The sequence below is a fragment of the Taudactylus pleione genome, unplaced genomic scaffold (genome assembly GCF_031769625.1).
Source record: "Taudactylus pleione unplaced genomic scaffold, aTauple2 ptg000154l, whole genome shotgun sequence".
NCBI classification, from domain to species: Eukaryota; Metazoa; Chordata; class Amphibia; order Anura; family Myobatrachidae; genus Taudactylus; species Taudactylus pleione.
Window position 1 is genome coordinate 17,639,491 of NW_028284556.1, and position 15,809 is coordinate 17,655,299.

At 44.4% G+C, this 15,809-nt stretch overlaps 1 protein-coding gene across 1 annotated transcript in view; it reads right to left on the reverse strand.

Annotated features, from left to right (window-relative positions):
• Window positions 1–2,991: 2,991 nt before the first annotated feature.
• Window positions 2,992–15,809, reverse strand: part of CCDC170 (coiled-coil domain containing 170) — a 123,828-nt gene continuing 111,010 nt past the window's right edge. The window contains exons 13-14 of the mRNA XM_088474494.1: window positions 7,263–7,427; window positions 2,992–3,112 (exon numbers count right to left, since the gene is read on the reverse strand). Coding sequence (XP_088330620.1) covers window positions 7,290–7,427 — 138 coding nt within the window. The 3' untranslated portion in view covers window positions 2,992–3,112; window positions 7,263–7,289. The remainder of the gene's footprint in view (window positions 3,113–7,262; window positions 7,428–15,809) is intronic.

Below are 15,809 nucleotides of genomic sequence, written 5' to 3' on the forward strand. Positions count from 1 at the left end.
GTGAGATTTTGGTTTTTTTCTAACTTCTTTCTTTTCCGTTCGCTTTTTTTTTGTTGTTTGGCTATTTTTTGTTGAATTTTTGAGAAAGTATTTTAAAAAACCTCCGTAAAAAATAATAGTAAATAGTTTACAAATGTTTTTAATTTTTTTTTTTGTTTTACAGTTAGTTTGGCATTGCCCCAGTGACGTTTTTGAACTTTGGGATATTTGTCTGTTTTTGGTAAGTGTTTTTGGTTTCATGAATTTACAAATTCGATGTGTTGGTCTTAGCATATGTTTCGCTAAGTAAAGTTGTTTTTTTCTGAGAACAATCATGTCTTACCACTAAATGTAGCGTACTATTTTGCAAAATGTTTGAGTGGTTTTAACTGTAAAAGTAGCGTACTATTTAGCGAACTAATGTGTCTTGATTTAACTGTAAAAGTAGCGTACTATTTTGCAAACTAATGTGTCTTGATTTAACTGTAAAAGTAGCGTACTATTTAGCGAACTAATGTGTCTTGATTTAACTGTAAAAGTAGCGTACTATTTAGCGAACTAATGTGTCTTGATTTAACTGTAAAAGTAGCGTACTATTTAGCGAACTAATGAGTCTTGATTTAACTGTAAAAGTAGCGTACTATTTAGCGAACTAATGTGTCTTGATTTAACTGTAAAAGTAGCGTACTATTTTGCAAACTAATGTGTCTTGATTTAACTGTAAAAGTAGCGTACTATTTAGCGAACTAATGTGTCTTGCTTTAACTGTAAAAGTAGCGTACTATTTTGCGAACTAATGTTTTTTTTAATTTTTAGTGTAAAATCATGTCTTAACACTAAATGTAGCGTACTATTTTCTGAACTAATGTGTGCTCCCTTCTCTATTTTTTAACGAAAACAATTTGTTTCCAATCATATTTTATTTAATTAATCTTAAACATATTTTCTACTTTTGAAATGTAGGTTGTTCTGCACATGACACGACCAAGGCCTGTAAGCATCTTTGGATTTCTGAGAAAAGATAAGTATATTTTTCTTTACACATATGTCTAAAACAATAACTACCTGGGTTACCATTTCAGGTTGACGTTGGTCGTATTATATTGGCCATGGTTCCAGAACCCGACCAACCTCAACTTCGTACCAGGCATAGGCCTCGTAGGCGTGCAAGGCCCCAGATATATAGAACACGTGTCATCCTTTTTGGAATGCCAGATGATGAGGTGTTAAGGCGATACCGCCTGCCGCCCCAAATCATCATAGACACTCTCATTAATAGAGAGTGATCTTGAACAGCAAATTGACAGTCCTACAGCAATACCACCACTTACTCAATTAATGTCGGCGTTACATTTTTGTGCCTCAGGATCCTTTCAAACCACTGTTGGAATAGTTGCGGGAATATCCCAATCCTCCTTTTCAAGGATCCTGAGGGCAGTGATGGAGGCCCTTTTTAAACACCTCCATCATTTTATTAAAATGCCATTGGATATGGGTACCCTTAATGTGGCGAAGGCCAATTTTTACCAAATAGCTGGCTTCCCACACATCATAGGGGTTGTGGATGGCACTCACATACCACTTCAGCCTCCAGCAAGGCTGGAGGCTATTTTTGGGAACCTCAAGCACTTTCATTCACTGAATGTAATGGTGGTATGTGATGCCTCCCTTCAGATCCTGTCCCTGAATGCCAAATTCCCCAGCAGTGCACATGATTCCTTCATCATCCGGCAATCAGGGATTTGGCACAAATTAAACAACCTACAAGCTGGTGATGCGTGGCTTCTGGGTAAGTTGAAACCTTCTGTTGAAACCAATGCAAAGCTTGTTACACAATGGTTCTGATGTTTTTTTTATATTTTCACAGGAGACAGTGGTTACCCTTGCACGCCTGGCTGCTCACTCCTTATTTGGTTCCCACACCAGGGCCACAAAGTGAGTATAATTCTGCACTTACAGCCACCAGGCAGGTGGTGGAGCGCTGTATCGGCCTTTTTAACGGCCGATTCAGATGCCTCCACCGCTCTGGTGGCGAGCTCATGTATTTGCCGGCTATGGTTTCTAAAATTGTGGGATATTTCACAACATCGCCATAAGGAGTGGTGTCCCAATGCAGCCAGAGGATGCCTTGCCTGAGGATGCCCCCCCCGAGGTTGGTCGGAGGTCAGTATGTGGGGGGGCCATACGCAATGACATTGTGGCCAGATTTTTTAGGTCATTATTTTCCAATATTAAGTTAATTGACACAATGTAGACATGTAAGATTTTAATGTACAATTTTAATTTTTTTTTTAATTTTATTTTATTCCATATTACCATAAAAAATTATGCCTACTACCTGATCCCAAAAAATGACTTCATGTGGACACATTGGATATAACCGGGAACAATGATTTCTTTGCCTCATTTGTGGAATCATGTTGGCATGCTACTTCTGATTGATTGTTGTTTTACTTTTGTTGTTTTGGGTGTGTTTTGGAATTTTTTGTGTGTTTTCATTGTGTGAATTGATTGTGACAAATCACTTGGTGTTTTTATTTTGTGTGCATTACATTTTTTTTTACCGTTAAACAAACATTTCCTGGGTAAATTACAAGCAAGTGTAACCTGGTCCAAAAAAGGCAAACTTGCTTAATGGCTAATCCTGTAATGTGCTAAATTGTAATCTTTTTGACACTGCTTTGTGGCTAAAAACAAACACCAAAGGTATTATGGTGAATCAGTCTGTTTGCCAATGTAGGCCTAAGCAGGTTTGGTTTAATTTTTACGTTACCCCCAAAAAAGAACAAACTATTGTTGCCGTTAATTCTACAAACCTATTGGTATTGTTAGGTGTTTAATGTGCCAGCTTACATACTTACTTGAGCTTTCTACAATCCAATTTACATTACTTCAAACAACATGGTAAAATAGTAGACTTATGTAAGGTTCAACAATCTAACATTTACAGACAAGGAATGAGACTTAAATAAATCAAAATATCTTTTATTTTTCAAAACATTTTTTCGGTGCAAAAAAAATAATTAGTGGCGCAGGAGCGCCAACAGATGATCCAAGACCACTAGCATGCCAACTACATGGCCCCTCAAGCTCTGCAAGCCTGCATACAGTTGTTCGTTATGCCTCTGGTCCTCTGTGGGTTTAAAAAATGTGGGGATTACTAAAATGACACCTTAATTTATATGTTAAGAAATAACTTAAAAAACAGACTAAACAAAAAAACGAGAAAAAAAACATCAACAAAACAAAAGTAACGCCAAACGCAAAGATTGTTATAAAAAAAAAACATTTTACCACAAAATTCAACAAAATATAGGGACAACTACGCAAAAATACTACATTTGTTGGTACCGTAAACAAGAAAGACACAAGACTCCAGTTGGCCGATATTCCTGCGGCAGCCGATCCTACGCAGGCGGCGCCGCACCTCCGCGTAGGCCAGCCGCTTGCGGAGGTTAGTGATGGGGTGCGGATGGTGTGTGATTCTCCGGTCCATCACATCAGTGAGGACCAGGAGCTCACGTCTACAAAATGCTGGGGCTCTCATGATGGCAATGATTTTTTTTACACAAAACAGTTTTAATAAAGGGCCTAGAAAAATTTTGATTGGCTAATGTACTTTGTAAATTAACAAAAAGCATTCTATTGGTTATTGTATGAGTCATGTGACCTACACCCACACAAATATAATGTGAGTTATGATAGGCTTGATACAGTGACATGTGTAAGCTAATTTAAATATTAATAAAAAAAAAAAAACGGGCTAGAAAAAAACGCTAAACAAGAGTAGCATTCAAACAAACTTTTAATTTTGAAAAACCATCCCCTTGGTCCAACCGTACGTATTCTGCGGAAGCAATGACACACACTAACAATAATAAAGTTTATTGACATTGAAAAAAAAAAAAGGATTGCAAACATGTGAATAACAATTAAGCTAATTAATATAGTGATTGCTATTAATCGATTCAAGTATGTTTGCTGAATGAAATAGCAGGCAATCGAAAACTGACAGGGCCACTTCTGGATATGACTTGTGCGAGCGTTCCCTGCAACCAAAGAGGAGACGGAAGGTCGCTATTTCGAACGTTCGCTAGCTAGAGGAGGGGTTGGGAGACTATGGGGCGGAAGATTAGCTGTGAGCGAACATACGAGCGTGCGCTTGAATTTACATTTTTCCGCTCGTACGCTGAACAAGCGAATGGCCACTTGCGTCTGGGTCTGAATCAGGCTCATAGATAGTTTGAAATCAATAATTGTGACAGGCTGGAAATCTGAGGAGATTTGTTTTGTTTAAAGACATACAGTATGCCTGGTTTTGTGTATGTTATGACATATAGACTTAGCATCTCTTGCATGTGTGTCTAACACTACTGCTATATTCAGGGTCAAAAGCCCAGGTTTATCATTTGTCCCAATTTTATGGCCATATATTATCATCCATTTATACATATGCTGGTTCAAAACTGCCTATGAGCTTGTGAGCGTCTTTTTTTCATAAGATCATATTCACTGTTTAAACAAATTGATATTCAAACACAGTGGAGCAAAAGTTTTATTAACACATTTTACTTTTGTGCTGTTTAATAATAAGGCTGTAGTGAACAAATAAATGAGCTGGCATTCATATAATCTCCATCACATCTCTACCTACACAGCTCTATTTCCAATTGTGGGTCCTAGCACAGTGATCACATGGCACAAAGGGAATACATTTTACTTGGTTGAGAAAACTTTTACACTTATGCTGCAAATTTCTATTGAAAAGTATTTGACATTACAAGGTTTTGAATGTTAGATTGAAACCCTACCTCTCCTTAGCCCTACGTCATGTATACCTTCCAGGACTATCGAAACATGATTATTTTTTATTGGGACACATACTAGTTGCAGCTATGACAGCCATAGCGCAGTACTTGAAAAATATTTTCCTGCCTTCATCAATAAGGTCATTCATAAGGTTCAGTTTGCACTAAAGGAAATGAAGGACGTTCCGAACATTTCATCTGCCTCTTCACCACTAATTAAATGGTTAGGTGGTGAGAATTGGTAACTGATTGGGAGGGTACGGACTTGCTGCTTAGGAATATGTCCCTGTCCACCTAGGTTCCTAATGCCGTGAGCCAGTGGCGCCCCCCCCCCTGCGGGAAGGAAAAGGGGGAGTTGCCTTGTGGGCAGGGGAATGGCCTCGTTGGTAGGGGGCATGGTTTCAAAAGCCGGACCCCCGTTTTAGTCACTGCGGGGGTCTCGGAGGTGCGCACTGCCCCCGGGGACCACTCTGTGTGCAGTGCCGACTCCCACACTGTGTCAGGAGCCAAGTGCAGCACCCAGCTTCTGTCACTGAGGAGGAGTCAGCACATTGGTGTCACCCCTATGCGGGTGACACCCGGGTGCAGCCCGTACCACCCTTGTGACACCACTGCCATGAGACCTTCTACCCTGTTTTGGTATACCTGTACCCTGTGGTGTTTCTTTTGTTTTTTATTCATTAAGTATTAAGCTTATTGAGGTGTATAGTTCCTGTACTTGTGGACGGTGGTACCCCTCCCCCTCTTATCCTGTTTTTTTTACAATTCTATAAAAACTATTGATGAAAATAACAATTTTATTGAAATCATAAGATACATTAATGTTGAAATCCTCTTATTATTACTTCAGCAATTCTTCAAGACATACACAATGGAATCCTGGGAAAAAAGTTTTTACCGTAATCTCCCTTCACCCCAGATAGAGGGATTTAGTAAGCAATCACCACTACAGGATCATCAGTTACAGAATCCCTGCACTGAATCCCTACATATAGAGAGAGGGAAGAGAAATGGGACTAAAGTTATGAAATTCAGGTTTTCCCGGAAGGATTGAAATTGCGGCACACGTGGGTGATTTTGCCCACCAACTGAAATAGCTGGCGATATGCAACAATTTCAAACTGCTAGATTGCATGTGGTTTAAGGCAAACCTCTCCAATTCTAGAGGGGAGTTGGGGCCTTGGACAAATATATGTTCGGTCCACTGCACAAACAAATGCCAGGAGTCAATGATAAGTAAAGCTGGGCATCTGGTGGGTACCAGGGTAAATAAAAGTATATGTGGCCCCTTTATTTAAATAAAACTAATGTGTACCATGTTAGTACATTAATAAATGCAATGTGTTCCCCACGTGTATAAATAATAGCCTTTGCTCCTATTACATTCAAGAATAGTCTGTGCTCCTTTTATTTTTTATAACAAATCTCTGCTTTGTTATTCTGATAATAAATGTTATTTGACCCTATATTTTGTAGTGTAGTGGATTTAGGGCCTGATTCAGAGCTGAACGCTCTGACCAAAGCGCTCGCTCTGAATCAGGGCCCTCCTACCTTTTTTTGGAGCGTCCTCATGGACGCTCGCATAGCTGTGGGTTACCACCCACAGCTATAGCGAGCGTCCATGATGATGGTCGCGATGGTCTTGACCATCGCGACCATCGGGCTTGCAACGGAGACCCTGCGGTAGGGTCTCGCTGCCGCAAGCCCTGGAGTGATTTTGGCTCTATCAGAGCCAAAATCACTCCCACTGACATCACTAGTTAATCAACAATCAACATCGACAGCACGCCCCCTTTGGTGCGAGACCCGGAGCGATGGAGAGCCCGTCGCTCGCCGGGTCTCGCGCATGCGCACGACGGAGCTCTCTCCGTCGTGCGCATGCGCAGTGGGGGAACATCGACCCGCTTGCGAGCGTACTGCCGCTCACGAGCGGGTCTGAATGACCCCCTTAATACTTACCTTCCATTGATATAATAAAAAATAGTAAGGATGAAGTATGAGCTTCCCAACGCAAATTAATGACTCTTATATAAAGGCAGCCAATAAGGATATATCTAACTCTCCCAAAATTATGGCAAAAAGTGCCTACTGAACTGAATCGCCATTTGATAAATTTCCCCCCTGGCGGTTACAGATAGCAAAAACTCATACCAATCTACAGGAACCTTAAAAGTTAAAACCACTTGTTTCAGCTTTCATGCAAATAACACTTTCTTCCTTGTACAAAGTTATTAATGTAAAACCTTTTCCAAATAATTTACATTTCAAATAAACCAATGCAAAATTAGAAACCTGAGTACTCTGGATAATATAAAATATGGCACTGTGTAATTCTTGATAGCATTTCATCTTAACATACAGTATGGCCACACTAAACCAATTCATAATAAAATATATGTGGATTTTTGTAAATCGACCAAAAAATAATGTATGCAAAAACAAATTGAAATTTGAAGTAAGGACTCCCAAACCTACACTTCAATAGGAAGGTTGATTCTTTTGTTATGCACAGGAAACCGTGTGATGATGGTGGGTATGGAGCAGTCCCTCTAGTCGTTTGATTATTTCATAATCTGGCAGTGCCAAGGCGTTGACATTCAGACCCAACATGCGTGACACCACCTCTCGAAAATCTACCAGCTTTAAGAAATTGAGGAAAGAAATTATTTATTAATTCATGTTCCATTATAAAGTTTTGCCATATTTTTAAAGAAGCTGTCAATTGTTCCTGCATTACATACCAATTACTGCTTTTAATAGCACTTTGGAGAAGGCATAGGGCGATGTCCAGGGTTATAGAAAACAGCACATGATTGGTTGTTGTGACACTAAACATCGTCTCACTATTCCTTCTAACTTCCCCCACCAGAATAATACTAATAAGGGGGAGATGTACTAAGCATTGTAGAGAGTTAAAGTAGCAACCAATCAGCTCCTAACTGTCACTTTACAGGCTGTGTTTGAAAAATGCCAGTTAGGAGCTGATTGTTTGGTACTTTATCTCTCTCCACTTTATCTCTCTCCAAGGCTTTGTACATTTACCATGAAGTCAATTAGTTACATCTCAAAATGTTACACTTCTACTACATAGAAACTGGAATCAGGAGCGTTTCTATAATGGGTGCAGGGTGTGCAGGGCACACATTGCCCACCCTGCACCCATATTTTTAATACTTATGACTCCGCTGCCGGAGTCCCACGTCGGCGCCGTTATCAATGCTGTCAAAATCACCTGGAAAATGGCCGCTGTGGCCATTTTCCTGGTATTTTGCAATTGTGCATTAAGGAAAACTACGGGAAAATGGCCACGGCACCATTTTCCTGGTGACCTGCGCATGCGCTGTAGACTCTGGGCACACTTTAGTGCCCAGAGTCTACCGGTGCGGCACTGCGCATCCAACCGCTGGAGAGAGAAGAGGGGGCCCCAGACAGAGACTGCACACGGGACCCCTCCTCTCTTTAAAGGCCCCTGACTAAAATGTTTACATTATCTGTCATTTTCAAATGTAGCCAGTACTGATAAAGAAATTCCAATTCAAGGTGACATAGAGGCAATTACTATTTACTGATATTTGAAGCGTGAAATTGTACACATGCAACAATATATATTACAATTTATATTACAATAAAACACAAAATACTCTGAAAATTCAGTGCTGCTGTTTGGAGTCCAATTTTAAACAATGATACTAGATATTACTTACCTAGAGTTGCAGAGTTCCCAGATATGCGTGTTTAGCAAATAACGGTCTCCTTGCTTCCTCTGTTGCTTGCCTGTTTGAAAAAGGCTTTGGTGCTCTAAATGTCCTACCCCTGTGAATTGTCCATGTGATAGGAAGTTCACGTTAGAGAGGCACTCGCTCTCTTTTAAAGAGCGGCCTTAACTGGCACGGGAAAGTGACTGCGGATTCCAGAGGATCCACTGGATTGCGAGGAACGCTGTGCCTCAGGTAAGAATTATACAGTATTATTGCTGAATTTTACATATATGCTTAAATTATCATTTAATAAGAAGTTCATTAACATACGGCTAAATTTACTAAAGGTCGAATTTAATCGATTAAAAAAATCCATCTAAATCGATCAACATCGATGTTGTGTTTCAGGAGCTAAATCACACATTTACTAACACTTAGGGGTATATTCATCAAAGTTCGTTTTTACTTTCGTTTTGAAGTTTGATTTAGCTCACCACAAATAGAATCAAATCGAAAGTACAAATCCCTCTTCAAATCATCATTTACTAAAATTCGATTTTAGAAGCATTTTCTAAATCAAATTCGATTTGGTTCGGTTTTGAACAGTGATTTGCTGTTCGATTTGGCATGTTCATGTACAAATCGCACTGCAAATCCCACTTGAAAATGAGCTGCAAATCCCCGACTGAATAGAACTGCTTAATGCTTTCACTTTCAGCATGAACAGTTTGTTTTCACACAGATACATGCATACATCAGTGAGATGCATGCATGTATCTTACTGTAGAAAGCTTAGAAACAATTAAAAAAAAATTAAAATTGATGTGGGGTCCCCCCTTAAAACAGAACCAGCCCCGGACTTTTCACAGCCAGTCCTGGTTGTCTATGTACAGGGGAAAAATTGCGTAGGGTTCCCCCTGTACTTAGGCAACCAGCACTGGGCTCTGATCCTGTCCTGGTTCTGGAATTACAGGGGAAAAGATTGTGTAGGGTCCCCCAGTAATCTCCGGAACCAGAACCGACCCCTTTCTAGTGGGGGGGCAGATGCCACAGCCAGGGGAGCCCTATAACCGGGCCCCCCAGCCACAGCATCAGCCCTGACCGCTAATCAGCCCAGGGATCCCTGGGGAGTTGGGGACCCCCCAATAAGCCCTGGCCTAGGCTGATAGCCCAGGGCTATCCCCGCCACCCCTTGGCAGTAGGTGGCGGGTTATAGTGTAAGTGTAGTACATTTGAAATAGTTTTAAATATTGTATTTTGCTGTGGAAATGCAGGTCCCAGCAAGCCTCCCCCGCATGCTGGTATTTGGAGAACCACAAGTACCAGCATTCGGGCATTACGGGCCCAATGGTACCTGTAGTTCCACTGCAAAAGCAATATTAAAAACAGGACACACACCATAAACAGTATAGGGCATATTCAATTGGGCGCAGGGTTTAGCGAGGAAAAACTTTGCACCCAATTTTGGATTACCACGAGTATGCATGCTCCCGATACCTGCGGTATCCTATTTTTAAAAAAGTGGTCGCGGGGTTTTCAACTCTGACAATCCCGCGCCATGTAAAAAGAAAAAAAAAAGAATTCTACACTTACCTGTCCAGGGGGGTCTCCGGTGGTCTCCGCGGCTCCTGGTGGCATCCTCTCTATCATGTCACAGGGGAGGGAGCTGCTGGGATTCCTGGGGGCTGCTGGGAAGCTCCAGGGGCAAGGGCTGCTGGGATATGTAGTTCTCCCAGCACCCATTCCAAGGGGGGCACACAGACACTGGGTGGGCCACACAAACTGGGGGTCACACACACTCAATCACAAAGACCTGGCTTTCAACACTGGATGAAGAAGACAGCACTGCAGAAGGTAAGTAATTAAGCACTAATTAAGCTAATTGGAAACTTCCAGTTGCTTAATTAGTCCGCCGGGGTATCAGAGCAAATCCCGCTGATTTTTCCTAAAATTAACTATTTTAGGCAAAAACACACTTGCTCTGATGGTGTGAGAATATAAACCTCCCAGCACGTAAAAAAAGAAAAAATCTGCACCTATTTCAATAGCTAAAAACCCTCTGAGGAATTTCCGTATGGGAAGAAACGCATCAGGGACTCCTACGTTTGAGTAATCTCCACTGTGAGACCATCCTATATTCAGAATTGCTTCCACCAGCCTCACTTCGGCATATCCACTCACTGCATTAAGCCTCCTGGACCTGTTTGAGATGGAGTGTTGCCTCTCATCAGACGGAGCCACACTGCCGCAGGTTATCGTGGATAGTGCCCCGACTCACGTGCTTGGACTGAGCACTGCAGTGAACAGTGAGATGGGACACCGCACGGCACAGCGGATCCCGCTTTTGAGCCAGCGGTGCGTGGAGTCTGTCCCACGCTACTGCCCAGCAACACAGGTTATATCGGGCTGACCTTACACTTCACTGCCTAGCTACACAGGCAACACCGGGTTGATCTTGCTTAATACGGCGACGAGCCAGAACCTAGTGGAATACATCATATGCCCCTGCAATTAAGGCTCAGGATATTCTGGAGGATGCTGATGAGTGATTTATTATCACATTAACACATGTGGTTCCCCAAGTACCAGCATGCGGGGGAGGCTTGCTGGAACCTGCAGTTCTACTGTAAAGACAATGTTTACACTTTTCTATTTTTACACTACACTTACACTATCAACCCGCCATCCACTGCCCTGGGGTGGCGGGGATAGCCCCGGGCTATCAGCCTTGGCTAGGGGTGCCCAGGAGAGGGGGACCCCTTTATTGGGGTCCCCCAACTCCCCAGGGATCCCTGGCCTGGGCTGACTATTGGCCATGGCTGATGCTGCAGCTGGGGGGCCCAGTGATAGGGCTCCCCTGGCTGTGGCATCAGCCCAACGCTAGAAAGGGTCCGGTGCTGGTTTTGGAGGTTACAGGGAGACCCTACGCAATTTTTTCCCCTGTAATTCCAGAACCAGGACAGGATCAGAGCCCAGTGCTGGTTGTGGTAAGTACAGTGGAACCCTACACAATTTTCCCCTGTACTTAGACAACCAGGGCTGGCTATGAAAGGTCTGGGGCTGGTTCTGTTTTAGGGAGGGAACCAAGTCATTTTTTTCTAAATTTATCTCTTTCTAAGCATTTTACAGTAAGAAAGATGCATGCATCTCACTGATGTATGCATGTATCTGTGTCAATCCGACCTGCTCATGCTCAAATCGAAAGCATGAAACAGGTCTATTCATTTGGGGATTTGAAGTTCGATTTTGATTTCAAATCTAATAATAGTAAATAAGGGATTTGTGTGTTGGTCTATGTAAAAGTACCAATGTTTTTAGTGCGATTTGAGTAAATTCAGTTTTAAGTTCGATTTTACATTCAGTTTGGCCTTTAGTAAATACCCAAATGAAAAATTGAATGCAAATTTAATGCCAAATCACTCCAATATCATAATCGAACTTTAGTAAATTTACCCCTTAAAATCAATATAAAAAAATGTGTGACTTAGCCCCTGAATCACAACATCGATGATATCAATTTGGATAATTTTTAATTGAATAAAATCAATTAAAATTGACCTTTTACTACATTTACTCCCTATTGGTTATAATTAGAGATGAGCGAATTTCGGGGATCCGGGGGGTCTGAGACACAGCTCGGATCTCCCTGCCTGCCCCAGATCCCTAATCGAGGTAAACCCCCACTGCCGACACTGCTGGCACCCTGTATTGAGGACACCACCGGCACCCATGCTCTGCTGACACTGCCAGGACCCCCAAACTGAGGACACAGCTGGCACCCCCGCTCTGCCGACACCATCAGCACCCTGCACTGAGGACACTGCCAGCACCCCGCACTGCTGATAATGCTGCCACTCCTTATAGCATCTTACGGCGGCCAGCCGCAAGCGGCACGTCTCTGGACTTATGCGAGTAGTGCGGCCGGTGCCATTGCACAGGTCACCACAGGGCAGTGGGCGATGTTTGGGCCTGTCAAATTTCTGTTTATTATCATTCTTGCTTGTAGATTCCTTTTATTTCATCCCCAGCACCTCCTGGCCTCTCCTATCTCTTCCCTGGCCCTTCCCCATGAAGCCATTGCCCTTTTTTGGGTGCATTATGTCCCATTGAAAAATGAGGGAGGAGCCAATGCTCTTTCTGGCACAGGGCACCAAAAAGTCTAGTTACGGCTCTGCCCTTTAGCACTGACAAGTGTGGGGAATGTCAGTTTGTGGTTATATAAGGACAGTACGGACGGGGAGAATAGCTGGAGGTGGAGCTGCAGTCAGATAATTTCTTCTACACGACCAGGAGCACAGCAACAAGTCACTATACACCTTCCCAAGCTCCCATTTACACGTTCTGGGCCAATGAATATGCATACCTATCAGTGACTTTTGTAGGTTTGCTGGAATATTTTTTCTAGTGGTACATTTTCTAGTCAGCTGCTCTAATAACAATATTAAATTGGATATTCATCCGTGTGAGTTGATTTTGCACAGTTATTGCTGAAAAATATCATGTCTATATTTATATTCTTTTGATTGAAGGCTTTTTTAACTTTATATTCTACATGTCATGTAATGGATATTACATTTATTTGTACAAAAACCATGACTTGTATTTAGCTTTTTAGTACTGGTACTCCAATTAAATTAGATATTGTGTTTGTAGCTGTTTTCAGCTAAAAAAGGGAATTGGCAATTTCTCTTGGGAGCAGCCTCAACCATAAGTGGCGCACTACATTATTTATTACTCTGTATTAGACGCCCACCAGCCTGTCTTAAGATGCCTACTTTCCCTTAATAATACACGTAATCTCCAGGAAGTGTATTCAACAATCGGTAACATCGAGTAACATCGGACCCATACGCAGCACTTGTGGCTGACCCAACCCTACCGCAAGCACTGCGAGTGCTTCACTGTGTAATTCGGCTATATGACGTGTATTATGACGCTGCACACCTCTGAAACGGCGTTAAGATGCATACACACCTGCGTTCGCACCATCACACCCCCATTTCCATCGACCTACCACTGTGCCCATCTCAAAATAAGGCTTGTCCTGTCACTCATCTTAGCGAGGCGTCTATGTGCAGGGTGCGAACGCTTCCCGATCGCATGGACTATTTGCGCACGCGTACTGCATCTTATACACATGTGCACATTGCACACATCAGCAGGCTATGTGCGAACGCTGCCTAGCGAGCAGGTCTGAATCGGGCCCTGTATCCCACACTGTATCCAAACACCATATCTGACCTGCACTGCATCCAACCCACTATGTATCCCACACTGCTTCTGACACGCACTGTATTCAACCCACTCACACTGTACCCTGCACTGTATCCGACTTGCAGTTTGTTCAAATCACACTGTATACCACACTGTATCCGGCCTGCACTGTATCCCACAATTAGTGGCGTAACTAGGGTATTTGGATCCCAGGGCAAATTTGAAAAGGGAGCCCCCCCCCCGCCAACACCCCGAGATGCGCGCGCGCGGGAAAAAAAATGGGTGTGGTCACTTAAAAATGGGGCGTGTCAACATGACACACCCCTTTATTTTCACGCTGAACATTCCTATCCGTATGCACCTTAACCCCAGTAGTACCCCTTATACAGTACCCCCAGTATGCAGTTGTGGTCCCTCTTATGCAGGCCCATAGTAGTGCCCCTACTAGTAGTGGTCCCCCTTATACAGCCCCCAATTAGTTCCCCTTACTCAGTACCCCCAGTAGTGGCCCCCCAAATGCAGTGCCCCACGTAGTGTTCCCCCTTATGCAGTGCCCCCAGTAGCAGTCCCCACAATGCAGTGCGCCCAATACCGGTATCCCCTTATGCAGTGCCCTTTATATGGTGCCCCCAGTAGTAGTCCCCCCCCTATGCAGTGCCCCCAGCAGTAGTCCCCCCCATGCAGTTTTCCCAGTAGTGGTCCCCTTATGCAGGCACCCTGTAGTGATCCCCCCTATCCAGTGCCCCCTGTAGTGGCCCTTCCTATTATTGCCCCAGTAGTGGTCCCCCGAGTGCAGTACCTCTAGTAGTAGGCCCCTTTTATAATGCCCCCAGTGGTAGTTCCCCCCCAAGTAGTAGTCCCCAGTAGAGTAGGTTCTCCCAATGGCACCCCCAGTAGTAGCCACCCCTCCCCCAGTAGAGGTCGCCCCAGTAGTAGCCACCCCTCCCCCAGTAGAGGTCCCCCCAGTAGTAGCCGCCCCTCCCCCAGTAGAGGTCCCCCCAGTAGTAGCCACCCTCCTCCCCCGTTGTGCAGATGGGTTAAAAAAAAAAATCTATATATATATAAAAATATACTTACCTGAATCTCTGCTCCTGGTCCTGCTCGCGACGCCGCTCCCGCCCGGGCTGGCGCGCTCAGCATTATGGGACAGATGTCATGACATCAGTCCCATTACCCACTGCAGGAGCCGGACGGAAGTCCGGCTCTTGCAGTGGGTGCTGCAGCAGTCAATGAGAGTCTATCTGACTCTCATTGGCTGCTGTTTAACACACGCATCGCCGCCAGCGCTGGCGGCGATGCGTGTGTTATGCACAGCCTGAGCCCGCCTCCTGGCGCTATTGGGCAAGTGCTCAGGGGGAGCGAATGGGCTCAGGCGTGCAGCACAGGACTGGCGCTGGAAGCCTAGCGTCGATCCTGTGTAAATGTGTAGCGCTGACCGCACTCATTGCGGTCGGCGCTACACTGGCTAACTAGGGCGGGTGGGTCAGTACCGTGGCCGGCGGTGCCCCCCCGCGCCGCCGGTCCAACGGCGCCCAGGGCACGCACCCTGCCCGACCCCCCCTAGTTACACCACTGCCCACAATGGATCTGTCCTGCATTGTATCCAATCCACATTGTGTCCCGCACTATTGCGCTCGCGAGCGGGTCGATGTTTGGCCACTGCACATGCCAGAGTCGGGTCCGACGTGCGCATGCGCGAGACCCGGCTAGCGACGGACGCCCGCACCGTTTTGGAGGCGGGCAAGGGGGGGGCTGGCCAAACGGAGGCGTACCCGACGGAATGCCTGCCGTTTGGGGGCGGCCCCTCTGACATCACGATTGATGTCAGTGGTGAGCTTCCGGCTCTATTAAGAGCTAGAAGCTCACTGGGGCTTGCGGGAACGAGACCCTACCGCAAGGGTTTCGTCGCAAGCCCCGTTGGTCACCCACAGCTATGCGAGCGGCCCGGAGGCCGCACCAAAAAAAAAAAAAACACCCTGATTCAGAGCGAGCGCTTTCAGAGCTTTCAGAGCGTCCGGCTCTGAATCAGGTCCAGTATCCGACCCGCACTGTATCGCACTGTAACCAACTTACACTGTTTCCGACCCGCACTGTATCCGACCAGCACTGT